Genomic DNA, 24,270 nt, shown 5'->3' with positions numbered 1-24,270 from the left:
TTCTCCTGGGGGTACTCACCTCGGGTGGGGGAAGCCTCCGGATCCGATTGAGGCTTCCCCCGTCCTCCTGTGTACCATGGCGGTCTTGCTGTGCCCCTCCGAATAGCGGGGATGTAAATATTTACCTTCCCGGCTCCAGCTCGGAGATAGGCGGAAATAGTCGATCACTGTCGAGCCGCTCTACTGCACAGGCGCTAGTCTCCTGCGCCTGTGTAGTAGAGCGAACCCGACTGAGATCGGCTATTTCCACCTATCTCCATACTGAGAACCGCAACTGCGCCCCCGCTGGAGCCAGGGAAGGTAAATAAATCAGCGCTTATCAGTGCTTGTCAGGCTTGTCGGGGGAGGATTCTGGGACGCTTCGGAGGAGCCAGTGCTGGACTGCCTGCAGCTACAGGGATGGGGGGAGCCTCATTGAGACCCTAAGGCTTCCCCCTCCCGAGGTGAGTACCCCCCCCCCAGGAGATTTTTTTTGTTACAAAGTCTCTTTAACTGTAAATATGTATGTATTAAAGTTGAACCTGTGTGTAGGTATTTAGGAAATGGGACTCCGACCCAACTTGTGATGGTGCCCGCCCCTTCATCCTTCACTCAGCTGCTCCAATTGGTCAGCTTTACTTGATTAGTGCCTAATAATCCTGCTACTCAAAATAAGGTACAGACTTTAAATGAGGTTTAACCACTTGCATAATGGATGGTTCTGGCCCTTTATGGACCAAAGCTTTTCCTACTTTGCAGTGTGGCTATTGTGATTGGCTTACAGTAATCACTGGGTTAGAAGCCAATGACCAAGATATGAAAGATCTGCTGTCAACATGACAATAGAACAACTGGAAGCAGCAACGCGAATGGCAAGAGCAACAAGACCGTGCAGCACGACTGATACCTACACCCTGACAGGAATAACGGTACACAAACTGGGAGTAGATTTCAAGCAACAAGGTCTGGAGCCAGTTAAACATGGGACTGTGCATCTGTCTTCTGAATCAACTCTAGTTAGGCCAGCACCATGTAAAACTTTATTAAAGTTTCATAAAATAATTACAATACACGCAAGAAAAAAATTACAACATGTAACCTTGTACATATCCACATCTGGCACAGGTAAAATTATACTTTAGCTCTGTTATGGGAGTGGCCAATATTGGAGTTCCACTTGGCAATCTGAAGTTCCACTGCCACTGTCATCTATATATAGTAACTACCTGTAGACCCGATGTTGCTCAGGTATGTATTTAGTTGTATTTGGTTCAATGATTAAGTTTGTGAGTTTGGTGTCCTAGGCATCAACAATGTAAGAAGGGAAGCAGTTTAAATTTGACCATTGAAATCAATAAAACAAATCTGATTGTTTGTTTGTGGCTCTGCCTCCTTTTCTGAATTTGAACACCCAGTTACCCAATAACTAACTGTACCAGGTTTAAGGCTTCTGCCATTAACAGTGTAAGAATGGCAACAATTTAAATATTCCTCTTGAAAATCAAAAGGTGATTTTTTTCATTGTTTTTTTTAACTTCTGCTTTACTTAGCATTTTAGTAAGGAGGTTTTTTTTATCTCTTTCAGCCCCTTACACACTCCTGGGATTTCTGGTTCACCAAGTGCTTGCTGGGTACTCCTTAACTCTGGGTCTTTCAAGTCCTTCCCCATACAGTCATATTAATCCATGCCATGCACTGCTGAGGATCAACCAATCCGAAACAGTCCGTATGCATGTTGGATTAGTTTGGTTTTATATATTTAACAAGCTGGCACATCATTGCATCACAGCGGTTCTGGAGGTGTTTTTAGCTATCAGGGACAACAAAGAGATGACTTACATGTTCAGCAGTGCTGCATTGTGGGACAACTCATATGAGTCATGTGCCTACTCCAACCTGAATAATCGCAAATACCTTCTGTTTTATGAAGGCAAATTCCTGTTTTAAAGTACATGGTGATTCACACGAACATCAGAAAAAGTGCTGGAACTTGAATTCTCATTAATTGATTAATTAATTAATTAACTAATTAATTAATGTAGAGATCAGCTGCTGCATCTTTTTGCATGCGTTTTTAGTTGTAAAATTGAGATAGCACAGGACATTGTGTTTATTTACACTGAGCTTAGTACATACTGTCAAGCAAGTACATAGTTTGTCCTTGAAAAACAAATTCCATCAAGGAAAAGGCAACTGTATATCTTATAATAAAGGTACTTATAATAAATAGTACTTCGTAATATTAATATTTTCATTAATTTATTAGTGAAAGAATCAGTGAGGCATATGTCTTCTCCCAGCATCACTAATACCTGCTTGGGCTGTAGCGGGAATAACTTGGACTTCTCCGGCCGTGGGAGCTTCTGCTTCCGTTACTCTTCCTTCCAGAGTTGGAGGAATAGCTTGGAGATCTTGAGTAGGACCTATAAATCAAAACAAAATCAGGGTTCCCGTTACTGAAATATACTTACCGGTATATACTAATAGATGTTTAATTCAATAAATATTGTAAACTAAATGGTATAAATATATATAATGATAAAAACTATAGCCTTGCCAAACTGATTTTTCCCCTGCAAAAAAGATCGATCTTTGATTGGGAAATGCCTATCCTATCTAAATTGTGCACATTTTACCGGGGTTGTGATCCATTTCTGTGCTCTTATTTTGGCTTGAAGTAGACAAATAGTCTACTGGCTCTTCAGCAGTTAATGGGGCACTGTATCAAAGGTACAGGAGCTCTGCTACAGAATGCCTATTCCAGTCTAACTCTATGGCAGTGTTACATCAGCACCAAAGGCCACATGATCTCAACTTCAAACCTGTATAAAACATTCTACAAAGTATTTTTGCTTTTTTTTAACTAGTTTGAGACCAAGCAGCTCTGGCCTCTTTTTTTTTTTTTTGTTTTCAATGAAAAAGGACCTGAACTCATCCACAGTAATGAGCCACTGCAGTTTGAGCTGTCATCTCTGACAGAACTGTACCACGGTATGCTGTTTTCAGACAGGCTATATGTAAACACAGGAGATTAACCCTTGATGTGCTCCCAGAAAACCAGGAAGTAGCTACACTGTAGCATCTCTGAAGGAGCACTACAAGCTGTAACAAAGGAATGTTTCTTTCTGTAAAGGTTATTAGACTGTTGCTTATCTTTTCGGGCAGAGAGGAAGTCCTGGGTTTAGGACTTTAAGCAGCCACAAGCGCAGCATCGTTTTTACTACAGGCAGTCCCGAATGGGTTAAGTACCATCTGCAGTGGGTTGTGACTGGAATAGTTGCTGAGTTGCAGTACGTACAGATTTAAAAATCAGGACAATACTAATCTCGCGTCTAATACAGCAACATTACACTAATAAGCCTCAGATACTTGCCTGGAAAAAAACATTTCCCTTTGCCAAAAAGAAAAAAAAAAGAGACATAAAGGGTGGGCTTCAGCAGGCTACACTAGATCCTGGCTAGATAACCATTATTCTATACAGTTTTGGAAGTTTCTTCCCATTAGAATAAATCTTAAAATAGTTTGGTCAGCTGAAACAGACAATACTGTCCATTTTAGCTGACCATCCATTACTCTGTGTTAGCCAGCTTGGTGGGTGAATAAAGATATTCCATTCACCGCTGTATTAGCATTCTACTAGCAAACATATGTCACCTGAACAGAGCCTACAGCTCTGCAGTGGCTTTGGGATCGATAGATAGATAGATAAATAGATAGATAGATAGATAGATAGATAGATAGATAGATAGATAGATAGATAGATTGTCAGTAGGTGTTTGCTAGGCTACTATTTGCGGAGCAAAGTTTCAAGTTAATATCCACCTCAGAAGAGAGCAAAGCCAGTCCCATTGTCCCAGTCACAGATTTTCACTGCAGGAAGATACCTTTGGTCCCTTCAAATTAATATTTGAAACATTGGTAATTCTAAATTAAGGATGAAGCAGGCTTCTCACTGTTTTTAGATTACTTCCTATTTTATATATAGCACTAAATATGAGCGTGACTGGTGATTTACCTCACGGGGCTGGAGGTCATGTTTGGCTTTTGGTCATGAGAGAGCAATGAAATAGAACTTTTATGTGTCAGGAATACATTTTGCTGTTAGTGTCTGAGCATTCAGAACACCAACGCCTGCTTGATTATTTATTTTGACTTTCCTGGAAGCTAAAAATGTTTTCTTCGAATGGAAAAACACATGCCAATGGCACATCATTGTTTACTTATAGAACATAAAACTACATCTGTGGTCAGTAGCAGATGCAAAAAGTGGTCTATAGCCTTTTACAAATGCTAGATGGTTCTTAGTCGAGGTGGCTAATTGGGGCCCCCTTTTCTGAGAATCTAAATGCATACATTGGCCCCCCAATTTGCACTGCTGCATGTGCGAGAGATCCAGACTGCCAGGTCATCCCTTATCCCTCTTGCTCCATTTCGTTTCGCCATGTGCTGTCTCTCCCATCTCCTCCATAGCAACAGAATACATTGCTAGCCTGCAGGCTAGTGACACGTCTCTAGAGGACTCAACACTGAACTGTTGCCCAAGAGATTGAGTCCCAATAATTTTGGGTGTTTAAACCTTTAGCCTACATATTGGCAAAGAAAAAAAAACAACATCTATTCTTATAAATACATTAAAACCTTTGATGAGAGGTTGGTAAGGAACAGAAAAGTCATTTATAAATATGAATTCATAAATATAAATAAATAACTCAGAAATTACCAATTTAAGGAGAATGTGCTTCTTATAGTTTATATTTGCAAGAGTAAGCTAAAGACTTACCTTGCACCTGAAGAACTTGACCTACTTCTTGACTTTCTGTCTGAAGGAGATCTGTAGTATGATGAGTAAGAGCTTATGGAATGCCTTGAGCTGCGGGAATCAGACCTTCTAGCGCTGCTATAAGATGAGCTCCTTGAGCGACGGCAACGTAAAGAGTTTCTGTCAGGTGATAAGTCTGATACACTCTTGTGCTCCTCCAGGCAACCCAGACAAGAGGACAGATCTCTGCAGAAGAATTACACATAGTACATGTATTACTATATATATCTCAAATAAGCACTCTCCAATTATTCTGCACAGATTAAAAAAACCTACTCTGCTCTGCGAGGAAAGAAAGTTAAACAAAAAAGAAAAAATGCTTTTTACGTTTCATTAGACTGGAAAAAACATTTCTGAATACTGTTCTGAATTAATTTAAAATCAAAAGTGAGTAGCTCTGTATTAAAATGTATGAATAAAATATCTGATCTTGATCTGTAAAGTATGATGCCTTACATTGAACCTAAAGATGTTTGTGATGCATCTGGGATTGTGGTACAACGATGGAGTGATTAATTGAGCAGTGGCACCAGAAGTGGATGCATATAAAACAGACAACAAGCTGCACCAAAGTTAGATAGGCAACGATAAGATATAGAAAACGAAGCGCCTTGTAGAAGTGGTCTGCGGTCAAGTTTTCTTTTGGAAAATCCTATTTATGAACAACACAGAGGAAGGTTCAAGTTTGGCACTTATGTACAAGGAATGTTGCCCAACAGGGATTGGGATTCAATACTTTGGGCAATAGTAAGGGACCAAGGCTTTGTACAGACACATCGCTAGCCCACAGGTTCTGTTACTATGGAGGGGGAGGAGGGTCAGAGCCAATGTGAAGTAACTCATACTATAACTCATGCTATACATTATAGCCGTAATTGCAATATTTGCATAACAGGCTACCTAGATGGCGTAAAACCCAATAAACGTTACATGCACAAATCCGGAAATCTCACAACTAGATCCTGTACAAAATGAGCAGCAGTGGAGTGTTATACGTTACCTGCTCCACGCATTGATATAGGACCCTCTTCACATCCTGTTTAGTTTACAAGAACCCAAGCTTGTAAACTGAGCAGGAAGTGAAGAGGACCTGTGTGGTGACTGAGAGCAGGTAATGTAGAATGCTCCGATGTCTTTTTTTAGAGCCGGCCTCATCTCTCTCTCTGCCGGGTTAACACAGCTCCAGGCTCCGTCTGCAGTGGCGGGGTTGCAGGGGCTATTCTTACACCCCTTTGTACATAGTTTACTGAAGTTTTCTGGGCATACCTCATAGGAAATGGATTGGCCCTATCGATTATAAGAGGTGTTGGAAAATGGTGTAATTTAGTGTATTGTTCAATATTGTTCTGCATGTACTAAATATAATCTGCTATAATGGACTGCCAAAGAATTTATCCTTGTAACACATGTTTTTTTTTTAATCATAAGCTTTTTTTAATTATCAGCTTAATATTTTTGGAATGCAAAATGTTGCTGTCAACTCTTAATATATGAGTTCACCTCTTAGCCTGTGTCTGAGAATCCCCCAAAGGGACAGATGATTCCTTGGTAAAAGAAAAGGAACTGGCTGATGAATTCCCTGAATCCGAGGTGTTGTCACTGTGGCCATTAGGGGTCTTCACTGAGGATGGAACATGTCCATATCCCTGATGGGCTGGGCTCTCTTTTTCCTGACTGAGCTTCAACACAGATGAGCTTGACTGCGTTGAGGGAGGAGAGCACAAGTCATTTCCCGAGTCATACTCGTTTGTCATTTCCTTCCGACAGCCTCCATTACTCTCTGCTGTGACCAAAAGGCTGGGGACGGATTGGGGTATCTGAAAACACAAGAGAGAGTTGACACATGTGGAACCAAACACTCGCAATGCAATCTCTCACTTTAGTACCACATTCGATTTTCAGATTAACGTTCTCTAACATTTTCCATATACTGTATATTTTATTAACTGAAGAGAAAAAGAAACGGAAAAGAGCGGGCAGTGGAGAAATGAAATGGAAAAGGAGAAAGAAAAATATCTTTACAGAAAGTCTATAGAGGAGTCTGCAGAAAGAGAAAGTGAGAGCTGCAGTGATGCAGACACCATGCACGATTCTTGGCATGCACCCATAGAGAAAGAAGGAAAATCAGAGAACATAACAAAAAAAAAACCAAAAACAAAAAAAAACAAAAAAAAAAACTTATCTCTGTACATGTTATAAGCTTTTTTTCTCACAATGAGACCTTGGCACAGTAACTGAAACACGGGCTGCAGGGGAGGACTGCTATGATTACTACAGCTGTAATCAACTACTGATAGAATCTATGCTGGTTACATATTCAATAAGTGCATAGACCCAGACAAAGCAGCACCTTTCTGTGCAGCTGAGACCTGGCAGTAAGCGCTTATCCAACCAAGTCTTGATAAGTCAAAAACAAATAAGGGCTATTCGGATACTGTGATTGTCAGTTTTCAGTGTTCCTTCAGAAGAACAATCTCTAAATGGAAAGCTGTGGATGGGCCTGGCTGTGGCATTGTGTACGGTGGTGGATCACAATGTATGTGAACACTGCCTGTCATATTCCTACCAGGCAACAATTCAATTCAATTTCTCCTGAGTTTTCTCCAATTAAGTCTATACGATCTATAAAATATCCTTTTAGCACTTAAAATGGCCATACACTAGTCAATTATTAATTTTGATCGATTATTGTAACCAATAAATTAATCTAATGGATCAAAAATCAAGTTGTCATTTTGATGTAGAAGTGATTCTTATCGGCCGATATTCAATCGAATTCTTAAAATTAATCGATCGAGTATATCGGGTTATTTCGATCGATGGAACAAGAATCAAGAGCTTTTCATTATATATTCGATCAACCTTTACTTAATCTGATTCATCAGGGTGCTTATTTTGTGATTGAAAATAGTCTCTGATCGATTAAACGTGGGAAAATAGAACAAGAATCGACCCTTGTGTTGGGCAAAAACTCAATTACCGTAATGTTCAATCGATTCATTTATTTTTAATTGATTCTAAGAATCGATAGGCCAATTGTTCATCCTATAATCAACCAGTGTATGGCCAGCATAAGATAGTGAATTAGGACAACTTATTTTACATTATTTTTTTCCTTCCTAAGCGTATGGATGGTTCTCATTTTTTAATACCCGAATTGAGACCCCTCAGTGTCAAACTGTGCCTTAAGCAAATTAATAAAGCTACTTACAGACACTAGTTAATAGTTGGCAGAGTAGCGCATGTTTCAGAAATGATTTCAGCATGTGACTAGCAATATTGAACACATGTAGAGAACACTCTATACAATGCAGAGGCTAGGTAAACAGGAGCTGAAGACCTAATTTGCAGAGGAAACCAATAGTAATTAAACCAATAGTAATTAACTGAAAATACCATTGGTGGATGGTTATTGTTCCTCCAAACAGGGTCAGAAACACCAGATAGAGGACATTTGTATTGATATAAGACTGTGAGCTAATCATAAGTGATTAGGTGACAATGATCAACTGTGTTAAGATTAAAGGTGATGATGGAGTGGCGCAAGAAAGAGCAACTTCCGACGAGCAAGTTGGGGAGTGGAAAAATGGGCTTGAGGCTTGCTGTCATAGTCCTAGTCTTAGACCTAAATTATTCAGTTAAATCACCCAACTTGCCTCATATCTTGCTGAAATGTCACAAGACCGTGTGATATGACATGCTAGCAAGTGAAACAAATTAGGGGGGATATATTACATTGTGCTCAGGCATCGATCGACTGTCCTTGACACTTAAGATCTTTAGGTGGTTTTGGGGCGCTCCTATACATTTGCTAGTCTCTCAACTGAGAAGGTCGTCAATGTCCACCTCAGCCAAGAGCCATCTAGCTTTTCATCTGTTGCCCCAACATGTCAGAGTGTTTCACTTTCTATACATTTTGGGCAGTTTATTCATTGAAAGTGTGATCGGATATGTTTGAAAATTTACATGGCTGGGGAGCAGCATCAGAGATCGATGGCTGCAAAGCACAGCACTGCATTGAGCAGCATTGAGCAGTGCAACACTTGCAGTTTAATATCGTTGTTTCTAAGAAATGGAAAATCACATAACTATTACTACACCAAAAAACTATTATTTCTAATGAATGATAAATTAGGAAAGCACACAGGTTGCCACGGGTAAGTTGATAGAATTTTCTGTAGTAAGGTAGCATGTCTGCTAATTGTCGGTCCCTCTTTCTGACTATGTGTAATAGTCTGCTCTGCCTATTTTTATTTTTAATGTATTTATTTGCTACTGATCCAAAGATCCCCATGTGATAGATAAATACATTTGGATTACATTACAGTCCGATCGTTCGGATAATTTGCCTTTGAAATTGTCCTAAATACTTTGAATGCAGATCTTTATCTATGTGTTTGATAGTCCTGGTGTTTTAATTACTGCTCATTTTGATGTGTTGCTGAAAGCAGTGTGCTGTGCTGCCTTTGTTCCAGGATGACTCTTATGTCCTGTCTGCTTCAGAGACAGAGAGTCACCCATCAAATCATTCGTGCTGCGCTCTGCCATGTCGCCTGCTCCAAATGATATTGCTACCTTACTATTTAAAATAAAAAAAAAATGAAGTTAAACAAACATACTTTTTAGCTGTTAGTTTTCTTTGTGTCTAAATATTGAATGCCGCCGGATTAATGTGCATCATTTCAAACTCATTTATGACACGTTAATTGCACAGATAGATTAAAATTATTCACTGGGTGCCACCCTACCAGCTTGGAAATAATGCAGCGCATAAGTCAGATCTGATAATATGCCACTGAGCTGGCTTGCATAATGATAATAAAAATATACATTGATCATAATAATACAACAGGGCTTAATTCATTACTAATTAAATTCCCTGCTTTTTTTAGTCAGCAAAACCATGCGGCTTTATTGCTTGGGTCCCCACTGTTTTGATATAATATGAATATTCATTTAGCTATTTATCTATTTTAGATGCACATGTAAATGTGTGCGGCTTCATAAAAACAATTAATTGGTCTGATTAACCAAAGTCAAAGGTAACAATGATGGTTCAGAAATCAGCCACGATAATGCAATCGTTTTTTTTCAAACATTATTTATACAAAATTTAGCTGAGTGCCCATGTGACTGCAGTGCACACCTCCTTTCTCACTGAGAGAGAGTGTGTCATTTTCCTACAGTCATTTTGTGCAGTAACAATTCCATTTTTATCTGAGTTGAAAGTTTTCCAAAACTACATTAAAGGGAATGTCCAAGCAAAAGAAAAAAAATGAGTTTCACTTACCTGGGGCTTCTACCAGCCCCATGCAGCCATCCTGTGCCCTCGTAGTCACTCACTGCTGCTCCAGTCCCTCGCTGGCAGCTTGCCGACCTCAGAGGTCGGCGGGACGCATTGCGTACATTTTTACGCATTCCCGCTAGTGCAGGAACATTAACACATACATTTTTACGCATTACTGGTTCAATGCGTAAAAATGTACGCATTGAACCACTAACGCGTAAAAAATGTATGTGTTAATGTTCCTGCACTAGCGGGAATGCGTAAAAATGTACGCAATGCGTCCCGCCGACCTCTGAGGTCGGCAAGCTGCCAGCGAGGGACTGGAGCAGCAGTGAGTGACTACAAGGGCACAGGATGGCTGCATGGGGCTGGTAGAAGCCCCGGGTAAGTGAAACTCATTTTTTTATTTTGCTTGAACCTTCCCTTTAAGCTTTTTTACAATTTTTTTTAAATACATTTTTGCAAAAATGCATTGAAGCCTTTTAAGGTACTCGTTTTTTTTTTTCAAAGTTACATTATTATGAGAATTTATTATTGTAAATATATGTATATATTTTTGTAAAAACATGTATTTATGTAAATTTGTTTTGCTAAAACAATATCTATCTATCTATCTATCTATCTACCTTATCTAGCTACCTAATTCTCTATGTACCTATACACATCACTTCTCAGTGAGGACCAGTGCACAACAAAAAGCGCTAGCGTAATCGCAAACTTAGCGCTTTTTGAAGTGCTTTTTTCAAAACAATTCTAAGCATGTGCCTAGCCACTTGCTTAGATTGGTGATTTTTGTAGCGTTTTGGTGTAGCGTTTTTTATTTTTTGTTACAGTAGCGCTGGAAATGACAGCTTCTGTAACAAAAACACTTGGAAAATTGCTCTGTTCTAGCGCTTTTCAAGCGATTTTCCACTTTCCTATAATTAACATGAGGCTGCATCACTTCAGAAAAGCACAGAAATGCTGCAGGACCCATGTTTGCATTTGGGAGAAAATCACATCGCTCTGGTGTGATCTATCACATTAAAGTACATTAGCCAATCGCTTTTCAAAGCGCTAGCATTTTTAAAAGCTCTCAGAAGCGCTCTTGGTGTGCCCCAGCCCTGAGGCTAGGTTCGCAGTGGTCAGCTGCATAATGCTTGTAAATTGTTTTCATTTGAATATTATTTATATACTTAAGGCCTCTTTCACAGTGGAACATTGCGTTTTATGTGACGTTAAAGTCGCACAACGTGCCCCTAACGCAGCGCATGTAGGTTATGAAATTGGACGTTATTTTGGACTGCGTTATGTGTCTCTTGGTGCGCCATTTTCGTCGCATACTGGTGGAACGAAAACGGCGCATGCGTTACATTTAAAAAAAACAACACATTACTGAGCATGTGCAACACACACAACGCTGCAAATGTATTGCTAAACGCACAGCATGCAGCACTCTCTAAATATTGCTACACGTTACACACAAAGCAACGTGAGCACTGTGAATGTCGCACAGACTTTGTATTGCTGTGAGTTAGTCTGCGTTATAACATCTTCTAACGTGCGACTTTAACGTCCCACTGTGAAAGAGGCCTTAAGCTACAGATGCACTGTTAGAAAGTAGTTCTACAATAGTTAAATAAATACTTAACTTCTCAGACTTTTCTGAAAATATAGCTGTAGATGCAAATAATAATTAATTTTTTTATTTATATTTATATTGATTTAATTAACCCTCGTACTAAATTGTTTTAAGATCTTTGTGGTGCTTCCAAATAATTTATCAATTATTAATAAGGTTATAAAAATATTTTTTTATTGCTCTACACACAGATATTGATCAATACACATGTAAAGTTAAGTAGGCAAACACTAAAGATACAGGAGCAGTACCTACAGGAAACCACTGAATGGGGTCTAGTCACACAAGCATGCATGTTCATCTAGGGTTCCAAATAAACTCCCATGCCTTCATTAAGAGGCTTAATGCAGTGCATGACCAAGTAAGGACATAGAATACAGCATATGTGCAACTCTACTAGGTGCAGTATTTACAGTGTGAGGTCAGAGCACACGAGATGCAAAACCTTCATATTTATTAAAGTTATCTCATTAATGAGATTGTGACACACACTTGAATGTGCAATAATCTAATAACTTTGTGTATAAAAAGTTAATAATTGAATAATTAATAAATAATTATGTGTAAATAATTATGTGTTCAATTACAGAGTCAAATGAAGGAAAATTTGCTTTCAGTGTCAATGATGTTAGTATGTACTTAGCGCTTTGCTTTAAACTATAACAATAAAAAGAAAAAATATATATTTGGTTGCATCAGATTTTGTATTGTATTACACTTATGCACTCTGATAAAAACAGGGAACACCAAGAGCCCCAATAGTGTAATTCGTACTGGACAAGGTGGCAATAAGTTTGTATTGCTAGATACTCACAAGTCAGGGTCACCAACAGGCAACCACTGTAAAGGCAGTGGGGAGATTGTCCTGACCCCACTCAGGATTAAAAAGTCGCTCTCTGTAGACAGGAAGAAAGGGTAGCAACCCTCCACCAAGGGTGGACTCAAAATTGTATACAATGAACAGAGGCGCCAAAAGTATAAGATTAGATTAAATGAGCTTAAAAACCAACTTAAATGGCAAAATTGAAGGAGGAAGTGGTGGTATTACCTCCCTCAAGCAGACACGACAACGACTGTGATTCAGACAGTCAAACACATTTATTAGGAACTCCAAAAAGAAATGCAACGCGTTTCGCAGGTTCAACCCCGCTTCATCAGGCAATATAGGGAGGAGTATCAAACAATCTGCACAAGGATTCAAATTAAGCGCCTCTGTTTTGAATCCTTGTGCAGATTGTTTGATACTCCTCCCTATATTGCCTGATGAAGCGGGGTTGAACCTGCGAATCGCGTTGCATTTCTTTTTGGAGTTCCTAATAAATGTGTTTGACTGTCTGAATCGCAGTCGTTGTCGTGTCTGCTTGAGGGAGGTAAGACCACCACTTCCTCCTTCAATTTGCCATTTAAGTTGGTTTTTAAGCTCATTTAATCTAATCTTATACTTTTGGCGCCTCTGTTCATTGTATACACTTATGCACTCCGTGTATTTGAGATACTGCATACTTATAGTAAGAATAACTACGTGTGCAAAGCACAACACTAACAACAAACCTACTATCAGTAATTATTTACCACTGGCTGTGAGCAATGGAAGAGGTTACTGCACTGGGCTTTAACACTAACGCCTCTATCACAATGGGACGTTAAAGTCGCACGTTATAAAAAATTATAACTCAGACTAACGCACAGCAATACAAAGTCTGTGCGACATTCACAGTGCTCACGTTGCATTGTGTGTAACGTGTAGCAATATTTAGACAGTGCTGCATGCTGTGCGTTTAGCAATACATTTGCTGCGTTATGTGTGTTGCACATGCTCAGTAATGTTTTTTTTTTAAATGTAACGCATGCGCCGTTTTCGTTCCATCAGTATGCAACGAAAACAGTGCACCAAGAGACACATAACGCAGTGCAAAATAACGTCCAATTTGATAACCTACATGCGCTGCGTTAGGGGCACGTTGTGTGACTTTAACGTCGCATGAAACGCAACGTCTCACTGTGAAAGAGGCCTTAATGATTGCCAATGTGCTATAATGACATACTGTAACAATGCACTGGTTGTGAGTAATGATCTGCAAACTGGGATGGAAAGTGAAGTATCTACTTTACAGCCAATGAAAGTTTCATAAATCAGGCCCACTGTCTATTCATTTCTAACTTTTGGCTCATAAAATACGAATCTTGCTTGGCACTATAATAACAACTTTAAAACATGTAGGCTAATTCTCATTCCCTAAGTATAAGCCACTACTGTATAACTTTTCCCAGATGCTAAGTGGGAATGGGACTCTGCTATTGTCTACCAGTTTTTCTGCATAATTAATTCTATGAGCCTTAGTGATGGAAAACTGTTCTGGAGTTGCAAAGCAGTTTGTTGATATGTGTAGCTCATTACACACGTATGAACATGTCAATTGGGGGTATTATATACCATGCTTATCAGAAAATGCAATCCTTCCCTGAAGTTTAAGAAAACCATAGCTGGCTGTAAAGTAAATTTTGATATATGCCATTTTTAACTTCAGTGGGCTTTAATTTTCATCTACTTTGGGCATAACATCTCCATTCGACATCTCACAAACTGGAAGCAGAACAATAACAATTTCACTTGCATAACATCCATGGATCTGACAACAACTGAGATGGTGGAAATATAGAATGGTTGATTGTATGGCCACCTTTATTCTTTTAGGCTAGGTTTACACTAGGCCATTGCATTGTACAAACTGTAAAAAAAAGGACCACAATGCAACAGACATGAAAAGTTGCATCATGAGCATTCTAATGCATCAATGTAAACATCACAATTGAATGCCTTAGCAATGGGATAATATTGTCCAATGCATTATTTAAGACAAGCAAAAACTAAGATCCAGGAAATGATAGACCTGTAAGCTTAACATAAGTTGTGTGCAAACTATTTGCAACTATTTGTGTGCATGGGTTTACTAAGGACAGGTAACAAGCTCAGCTATTATGAGGTGGTGAATGCTAATGTGAGTATTGGGAATACTGTAGTTGTGATATACTTGGACTTTGCAAAGGCCTTTGATACCCTCCCCCACAACAGTCTGGTGCAGAAATTGAGGATGCAAGGACTGGGGAAGAGTTCCTGTGCATGGATAAGGAACTGGCTACTGGGCAGAAAGTAAAGGGTTGTGGTCAATGGATCATATTCAAAATGGGCGACTGTTAGCAGTGGGGCCCACAGGGGTTGGAACTGGATCAAGCAATCTTCAATTTATTTATTAATGACCCAGAAGATTAAGTAGAAAGTAATGATGCCATTTTTGCAGATGATACAAAGTTGTGCAGACACACAGGAAGATGGTGACACATTGAAGGAGGATCTAGATAGGATGGCTATATAGACAAGTAAATGGCAGATGAAATTAAAAATGTTTAAAAATCTTGGTCGTACCAATGGTCTAGCACCATAAAAAATAAAGGGGATACTAATTGTGACATCAAACTTGGAGAGGGACTTAAAGGGGCAGTATGGCGAAAAATTTTAAAATGTAAAATATGTGAAAACATAAACAAATAAGAAGTAAGTTTTTCCAGAGTAAAATGAGCCATATATTACTTTTCTCCTATGTTGCTGTCGCTTACAGTAGGTAGTAGAAATCTGACAGAAGCGACAGGTTTTGGACTAGACCATCTCTTCATGGGGGGATTCTCAGGGATTTATTTATTTTCAAAAACACTTAGTGAATGGAAGTTGCTCTGTCCAACTGCCAAAAAACTGCATAGCGAGCAGGAAAGCTGGCCAGCCTCATTGTTTAAATCATTTTTAGGGAATATCTTTATAAAGAATAAAAGCCTTGCTGAGAATCCCCTATGAAAAAATGGACTAGTCGAAAACCTGTCGCTTCTGTCAGATTTCTACCACCTACTGTAAGTGACAGCAACATAGGAGAAAAAGTAATTTACGGCTCATTTTACTCTGGAAAAAACATACTTCTTATTTGTCTATGTTTGCACATATTTTACATTTTAAATTTTTTGCCATAGTGCCTCTTTAACCTCCTTGCCGGTTATCCCGAGCTCAGCTCAGGGTAACCTGCGTAGGAGGATTTCTCTGGCCCCACTGGGCCGATTTTCAACATTTTTTTTTACTGCACACAGCTAGCAGTTTGCTAGCTGCGTGCAGTTTCCGATCGCCGCCGATTCGCCGCTACCCGCCGCACCGCCCCCCCCCCCCCTCCAGACCCCTTGCGCAGCCTGGCCAATCAGTGCCAGGCAGCGCTGAGGGGTGGATCGGGATTCCCTCTGACGTCCCGACGTCATCCCGCATGGTCGCCATGGCGACCGGGGAAGCCCAAGACGATCAGAGTGGATAGGGAGATGCCGCTTGTCAGCGGCTATCGTAGCTACATGATTTAAAAAAAAAAAAATTAAAAAAAGTGCTGCGCTGCCCCCTTGCCGCCAGAATTGTAACGGCAAGGGGGTTAAATGATTATATTCAATACCAAACAGCTACAGCTAAAGTAAATAACATTTTGGGATGCATTAAAAAGTTTTTGCAATCTATTTAGGAAAGGGTTCTTTAGTTTACAGTAATAATTAAGATTAAGAAATTAAAACGAGGACTGTTTTACCACAGGGAATAGTTATGGTAAATTCTTTATCTGCGTTTAAAGGGGGCTTGGATGTTTTCCTTTCATTGCAGAACATCCGTGGCTATAATTACTAAGTTACTCCCAGTGGTGTTGATCCAGGGATTTTATCTGATTGCCACCTGGAGTTGGGTAGCAATTTTTATACCCTTTTAGAGCTAATTGTCCCAAGCCTTGTAAGGGTTTTTCATCTTCCTTTGGATCAACTTAGATATGAGATGTTGCAGGCTTCTGTTACATCATATTTTCTGGTTGAAATCAATGGACATATGCATATTTTCAACTATTTAACTAGGCAACGCCCCACTATGAAGGTAGCCTAAATAATCCTATTACTACCGGTGTGCCGCTGTCTTGCTCCCAGGAGCATTCCAAAGATATCCAAAGACTTGACATTAATCAACTGATACTGGCTGTATTAACTGATCACCTGCTGAGCTAAAGATCTTTCATTTTCAGAAAAAAAGAATTCCGTGGACAAAAGCCCAATCTGCCTGAACCATTTTCTTTGAGCTGAGCATCGGTAGAGTTTCACATGACTATGGCAACCTGCCTACAGTTTGTCGATAAACATCATTCACTTCTGCATCGGCACACCAGCATGAAGTGGAGCAGCTGAAACAGGGACAGCAGCAACATTACAGCAACCAATTTATGGAGCTAGTTTGCAGAATGGATGGAAGTGTTTTCTGAGATATTAAGATTAGCATTAAGTTTGAAGAGTCTGACAAACAATGAAATGACAGACCTCCTTTATTACTAGATGGGTATATGAGCGATAAGGAAGTCATCACTATTAACCAGCAGCCCCCATGCAGATAGTGTCCTGGATGTAAACTCAAGACTCTAATGCTGCAAGGCCAAAGTACTAACCACCATGCCCACAACCCCCCCCCCCCCCCCCCCGCCATATGCTGGAGGCAGGAATACTGCTTTGTATGCTCTCCAATGCAGGACAACCGAATCAAGAGGGATAAAGCTGCTATATTTATTATTCTTTCTTTTAAGCAATACCAGTTGTCTGGCTATCCTGCTGATCCTCTGCTTTTAATGCTTTTAGCCATAGCCCCTGAACAAGCATGCAGCAGATATAGGTGTTTCTGACATTATTGTCAAAACTGACAAGATTAGCTGCATGCTTGTTTCAGGTGTGTGATTCAGACACTAATGCAGCCAAATGCTGCAAGGTAACTGGTTTTGCTATACAAATATACAATAACATACATTAATGTTCAGGGCATAGAGCAAGCAGCAGGGTCACAGCCTGCTCCGCAGGTCATAACGGAGATGTGGGGGGTTAATGTGGACAGCTCTGTTGACTATAATTTGCAATACAAATATTTTTTGCTCAGCAACAGCGCTGCTTAGAAGCCAGCATCGGCGAGCCCGGCATTATCTCTGTGTCTAGATAGTCTTGAAATTAGTGTTGATATGTAATTGGTCTTGCGAACCCCACTGAGGAGGCTCAAATAAGCGTTTGCTTTCACCATATTTATGTGTCACTTTTAATAGCCGTGTATTTAAATCTGTGGCACGACTTGAGATCTGTTCAAGGTCACAGTAATTACAAGCTTCCTACACAGCGGCGGAAAGTCACAATTAGTGTGATGTTCGATAAACACAGCCTTCAGATGATTGTAACGACCCTGTGAGGTTGCAATGATTAAACCAAACAAATGAATCTGAAGAGTCAATCATACAAAGCCAAGTCAGTCCCTCATGATGAAGACTAGCATTGTTTAGTAGCTAGGTTGGGCAACTACTTTAAAGCCTGCATATATATATATATATTGCTTTATAATGTTATCTTGCAATCCACTGGCTCTGACTATGTGGACACTATGCAGCCGTTATTAAAAGAACTTATTAAAAGAACCTTGCCATTTTCCTGGGCACATCTACAGTTAAAGCTGGGAGCCCTTTAATGACCCCACTTCAAGTTACACGTGGGGATTTATTACAGAGCTGATTCAAATTACTGTATTGTTCGGACTATAAGACACTCCATAAGACGCATCTAGGTTTGGAGGACAAAAACCAGAGGAAAAATATATATACTAAACCTGGTGCATCCATGGTAAAGGGGCACCTTGTAGTTTATGTCCCCTTTGTACCTCATGCCCCCTTGTACCTCTTTGGTCTCCATGTGTCCTCCTCTGTCTCCCTTGTGTCCTCCATGTGTCGCCCTCTGTCCTCCTTGTGTCCTCCTCTATGCCCCTTTGTGTCCCCCTTTTTCCTGCTGTATGCCCTTTTGTGTCCCCCTGTGTCCTCCGTTTGTCCTAGTGTGTCCTCCTCTGCATTGGCACAGTACAGGGAGTCCCCGACATTGGGGGCGGGTTGGAGGTTTGTATTGGCAGCCGTTCACAAGCCAGGAACTCCCTGCATTTGGTCTATAAGACGCAGTGACTTTTTTTTCTTCACTTTTGGGGGGAAAAAAGTGAGTCCTATAGTCCAAAAAATACAGTACCTCTTCTTACATGTTTATTTGATGACTTATCTCTTCTTCGCCTTGATTCATGTAGTGCCTGTAAAACTGCTGCACCCAGTCAGCAGAGTACAAAATTAGCGTAGCCCATTGTACATGAGTAATGTGAGCATAATGTGTTTTACCTTACTTGCGTAACTTGTGTTACTATAGCAACACTCGCATTACTCCTGTAATTGTGTAACATGCGGCACTCTGCTGGCCGAGTGCTTTATAGGCACTACGTGAATCAAGGCTCTTGTTAATCTCATAAATGATCTCTCCTTATCTGTTTACCTTATCTGTCTTAATTCATAATTATCTTTCCTAATCCCTATCTGTTTTAATCTCACAAAATTATTTTGCCCTCATAGTCAAACAAAAAAACAGGTAAGGTAAGATACAGATACATGAGATGAGGTGTGAGAATCTGCCCTATTGTGAGTATGCAGCTCAAACTCTGCAGCACATCAGCACAGATGCTTCAACCGGCAGTCAGTGATCAAAGACTACAACATCAGAAAGGCTAGTAATTTTCACAAATTAAGCACAGGACATAGTCATTTCACTCATCCACTAACATCTGGGCACTGGCTACTGCAGTTAAAATAAGACGTATATTTATATTATGTAGTTTAACTTATGGCTAACACACTGCTACTTCTACATTAAGTAGTAAATACATTCTATGTGGTGGTGATCTTTTAGCAGGATCACAATCTAACAAATTATAAGCATGTCTCTCCCCTGGCGATGACATAAAGCACACATATACCCTAGATATGAAGGTGAGGGCAAAACTAGATCCAGTCCTCCCTCCCATATACTGTATTCAGGATATATAAGAAAAAAATTCCAGACCTGACTAATCAATCTGCTTCATTCACCTGATATATGTTAGTAGATGGTTATCTGCCAGTGCCACACAAGGACATTATTGTACAGTCTAAATTAAATGCCTTTAGACAGTTATGTCCATCAGCATTTTTACATGCTTGTCCACATTGCTCTGATCTGTCAGTCCACTATCAGGAAATCAGATACGAGTTACCTTGTCTCTCCCTTTATTACTTTCAACAGACCTCAATGATTCTGACAAACATTCCAGGTAGGTCAGCAAGACCCAGTCTGAGTCAGAGGAACAGTGGTATATGGGTGAGTATACTTGCATAGGTGAGTATACTGTAAAAGTGAGTATACTCCCTTTAAGTTCATCCTTACTGTCCACACTAGACAACATCTAAATAGCATTTTCCACATATTTAAAAAATCTCTTTAGTATGAAATATTCATTAGATGCTTTTGTACATAAGCATTAGGATGGACAACTTTTCTGTAAACTCGCTAACATAATTACTAGGTATTTCTCTTATGCTAGATTAAATCAATATAAAACTATACCTCATTATTATGGGGGGCATCCGTTATACTTGCCCAATAGTGGATATGTATGTGAGTAAGAGAAAGAGTCTTACTGGAGACTAGAAAGTGACATACAAACAATTCTGACTTATTTAATGCAAATTGTATGCAGGTTGGAATTGAGCCAATCAAATGCACTTCCTGCCATTTTTGATTGGCTTATTTCCAAACTGCAGACAATTTTCATTCGAATTGCTTACAAGCTGGAATCATTTGCATGTCATTTTCCATCTTTACTGGAGACTAAGAGAATCCAAATGTCTATAGCCACAGAAAACTTTAACAAAATATCCTGAACACGTTTTGTGTCCTAACTTCATCCGTTTCTATTTAAGCCTGGTATAGCCAAGTATGTTCCTAACAGAGCTGTCTCTAGATCAAGGCTAAGGCCAAGCACTTACTTATTGATTATAGTTTCAATGGTTTTACCACCTTGCATTGCTTGATTTCAATCAGATTATGAGAATGTGCAGCCACTGCTAACTTTGTGTCACTTAATGTAGAACAAAGATATGCAGCCATCCATCCCCTGCCACTCCTCCCTGCCACTCCAAAATTTTTTTATAAATAATTACTATCTTTTATAACTACTGATCAAGTAATTTGCCTGAGATCCTAAATTGTAACTGATTTTGAATGCATTCAATGTTCTTAGTAAATGCAATATCTAATTGATAAAAAATGTTACAATGGTCGAGGCCTTAAACTCTTGCACAGCACAGAATGAAAAGTCTTTGTTCCACATATAGTTGCTAAAGCAATTCACTTCACTGTGAACTGTGTTTTTTAGGCAAATAAACATGTCTAATTAGTTCTTATCAGCAACTGTGAATAGACTGCAAGCTGAGGCTTAACCCTCCCAGTGCCTTCTGCAGAAGTAAAACCAAGTAGGATTTGTAATGAAAATGTGTTTTTTTCCCCATCAAGGCTATCATGCTGTAGCTAATATTTTAAAGCAGAGAGTAAGTTCTGAGTTTAGTTCCACTTTAAAGGGACACTGTGGCAAAATTAGACTACTGGAATAACCTTGGTAGCATGTACCTAACATTATGAGCATCAGATGCTAAGCAGTTTGTTTTTTTAAATGTGTGCTTGGAAGATTATAGAGAGCATATGCAGTGATCCTGCCTGTCCTCCTCCTCTCACTACAATGTGTCAGGGCTTGTCCTTAAAGGGGCACTATAGTGAAAATTAAGCTACTAGGATAACCCTGGTAGCACGTATCAAATATTAGGAGCATAAGTTACTAAGCTTTTTTTTTTTTTTTTCATGTGGACTTGAAAGGTTAGAGAACATATGTAGAGATCCTGTCCATTGCTTTCCAAACTATGCAACATGTACTACCCTCTCTGCTGACTCTCTGGCTGAGCTGTAACAGATCTCCTCTCCTCTTTCCCTGCTGCAGTGATGAGCGAAAATGCAAAAATTCGTTTTGCCGAATTTTCGCCTAATTTCATTTTTAAAGGCGAATTTTCAATCAGATTTTTTTGCGTTAATTTTCGCCTGATGCCCGTCATGTTCGCGTTACTTGCGTATTATTGCGGACATTTTTTCCGCATAAGGGCATTAGCATCCGCATACAGAGAAGTTTCTTGCGCATTATTGCGGACATTGTTCCGCATAAGGGCATAAGCGTCCGCATACAATGAATTCCCGTGCGGATTATTGCGGACATTTTTCCGCATAAGCGTCCGCATACAATTTTCGATGCTGGTCGAAAATGCAAATATTTCTGAAGATGTTCGCGAAAATTTGCCGAATTCGAAAACAGGATTTTCTATGCGAAAATAACTTAGGCGAAAATTCGCAAGCAACACTGCCCTGCTGAAGCTGTACATTGGAACGCAGGCTACTCAGCGAGTGGTGTGCAAGATCGTAAATGAAGAAATAAGCAAGATAAGTGACTTGTTTCCACTGCGTTTTTACTCTGGGCTCAGCTCCTTCTGCTCCCACTGCTACAATCTTCCCCAGCATTCGCTCAACAGCCTGTATTATCAGCTTAACCTAGACCTGACTGGGCAATACTAATTGTAAATTATTCTCACCGCTAGGACAATGGAAACGAGTAACAAGACCCGAGTGTATTGATGATGCAGAAATATTTTCCATACTGGCAAAGCAGGACTAATTCAGAAAAGTGTAAGAACGTCCATCAGCCCTCTGAGGGAAAAGTTGCCCTAGTCTGTGATCATTTGAATAAGCCAATCAAATTCTCCCTTCTTCTTGAGGCCACACCTGAAAATATCACCAGCTTGAGAAAGGACAAGTCTGTCCGAAATAGCATCTGTCGCTGTCTATAGCTATCTTTTATTTTGACCACATTAAAAGAGCTTTAATACGGACTGCTTCATTGGAAACTTTTTACCCTAGAGGATCATGGGATCTACTCTACTTAGCACACGTTGGGTGCTAGTCCACTGGGCTTCTGCTTCAACATCGTGTTAACATAAATCATTTCACTAACTCAAAATAAATGTAAAAATAAAATGAGACAATACATAACATAAGAATAAAAATAACAAGCAATATAATAAAGAAGAGAATGAAAATAAGAGATAGGCAAAGTTCCCTATGTATGGAAGTAGAGAAAAAGCCAGAGAAACAGGAAAATAAAGTATACAGATATTCAGATTCACTTTCCTTAATTGAATAGTCTGAATGTTTTTTTTTTTCTCCCCTGTAAGTCCAGATTTAGCAGGTGCCTGACTCTAATAAAACCCCTAACATCTGTCAGGAATCATCGACTTACCAAGCGGGAACTCCTCCTTTAGTAGGTAAGGTGTAAGAAAAAGGTAACACAATTCCATCATTACATATTACAGGTCAACAAAAACAAACATTCACTCTCCCTCACAACTGCCTACTCTCAACATGTACGTGGATGGGAAGACAGCTGGGCATGACATATTGGTTGTGCATCTCCGGGACCTTAATTATATGTTGTGCTAATAATAGTCCAAAAAAAACCAAAACATGCCAACTAAAATTGGACCTACCTTGTTTATCAATAGAATGCAACCTTTTATACTGCACTTGCAACAAGTATTGTCCATTAACTTTGAAATGTGTCAAAGCATACTTATTCCTGCTCTGCCATTTTGTGAAGCATTTATACAAGTACAGTTGATGGCAAGGCAATTATCTCAAGACCATATATCCCAAGGATGCAATAAAATGAGCCTGTGAGATGACTGAAATATGGGAACTGCTATTGCTGCCTTTTTTTCCGATGCTAGTTCCCTGGCTACCATTTCTCATGACGTTGCTATTAAGTGAACCATTGGTGCGGAGAAAGCATGTATTCTAGGCTTTCAGTCATCACTGTCTGGATACTTGAGTTAACTACCTGCTGGTTCCAGGTCAGTGATTGGCTGACTAGTGAGACCATTGAGTAATCATTACAGGCAGGCGACTATATACCGTAATCCTTTCCATCATAGGTTCATTTTAAATCCATCCATTCAAAGGGGTTTAAAGTGGTAACATTGCGGCATTTGGAATCCAGAAATAGATGGATTCTGTTGTGTGTACTGTATTGTCTTTGCTTTTTAACATTAGTACATCTTCATAGAGCTATTTATCTCCAGTTGTTTCTGCTATTTGGCATTATCATTAGATGTTGTAATAACATAACAGTGCCATCACTATTTATAGCATCTTTAGAAACAAAATGTAAAAATAAATGTTATGAGTTCCAGGAATACACCGTAGAGAAATCCTCTTTATGCTTTTAGCTCCATTTACCAGTATAATGCGTTCTGGTACAGAGTGTCAGCTGTATTGTGTAAGTCTGCTTAATGCTTTTTCCTCAGACCAGGAGTCTTGTAGGAAGAGAAGTCAGAACACTTACTTTGAAACATTCATTTATTTAGGTTTATATATTTGCATATGCTACTTTTACCCTGGAATTTAAAGCGATTTGCACTTGAGCTTAAGTGGTCCTTTTAGTGTATGTAAATACTTTGGATTTCAAGTGTTTCTAATGAGCTGGATGGATATTATCAGCCCTATTAGCTTACAAAGCAGCGGCAATCAGTTGCTTAACCAATGAAAAGC

The 24,270-nt window shown here is 39.5% G+C and overlaps 1 protein-coding gene across 1 annotated transcript in view; it reads right to left on the bottom strand.

The window, feature by feature from the left end:
* Nucleotides 1-24,270, bottom strand: part of SRRM4 (serine/arginine repetitive matrix 4) — a 272,219-nt gene that overhangs the window by 7,763 nt on the left and 240,186 nt on the right. Inside the window, exons 9-11 of the mRNA XM_068246294.1 lie at nt 6,299-6,615; nt 4,760-4,984; nt 2,292-2,402 (exon numbers count right to left, since the gene is read on the bottom strand). Coding sequence (XP_068102395.1) covers nt 2,292-2,402; nt 4,760-4,984; nt 6,299-6,615 — 653 coding nt within the window. The remainder of the gene's footprint in view (nt 1-2,291; nt 2,403-4,759; nt 4,985-6,298; nt 6,616-24,270) is intronic.

The sequence above is a fragment of the Hyperolius riggenbachi genome, chromosome 1 (genome assembly GCF_040937935.1).
Source record: "Hyperolius riggenbachi isolate aHypRig1 chromosome 1, aHypRig1.pri, whole genome shotgun sequence".
NCBI classification, from domain to species: domain Eukaryota; kingdom Metazoa; phylum Chordata; class Amphibia; order Anura; family Hyperoliidae; genus Hyperolius; species Hyperolius riggenbachi.
Note: the sequence above shows the minus strand (reverse complement) of the source record. Positions and strands in the feature narration are given on the sequence as shown.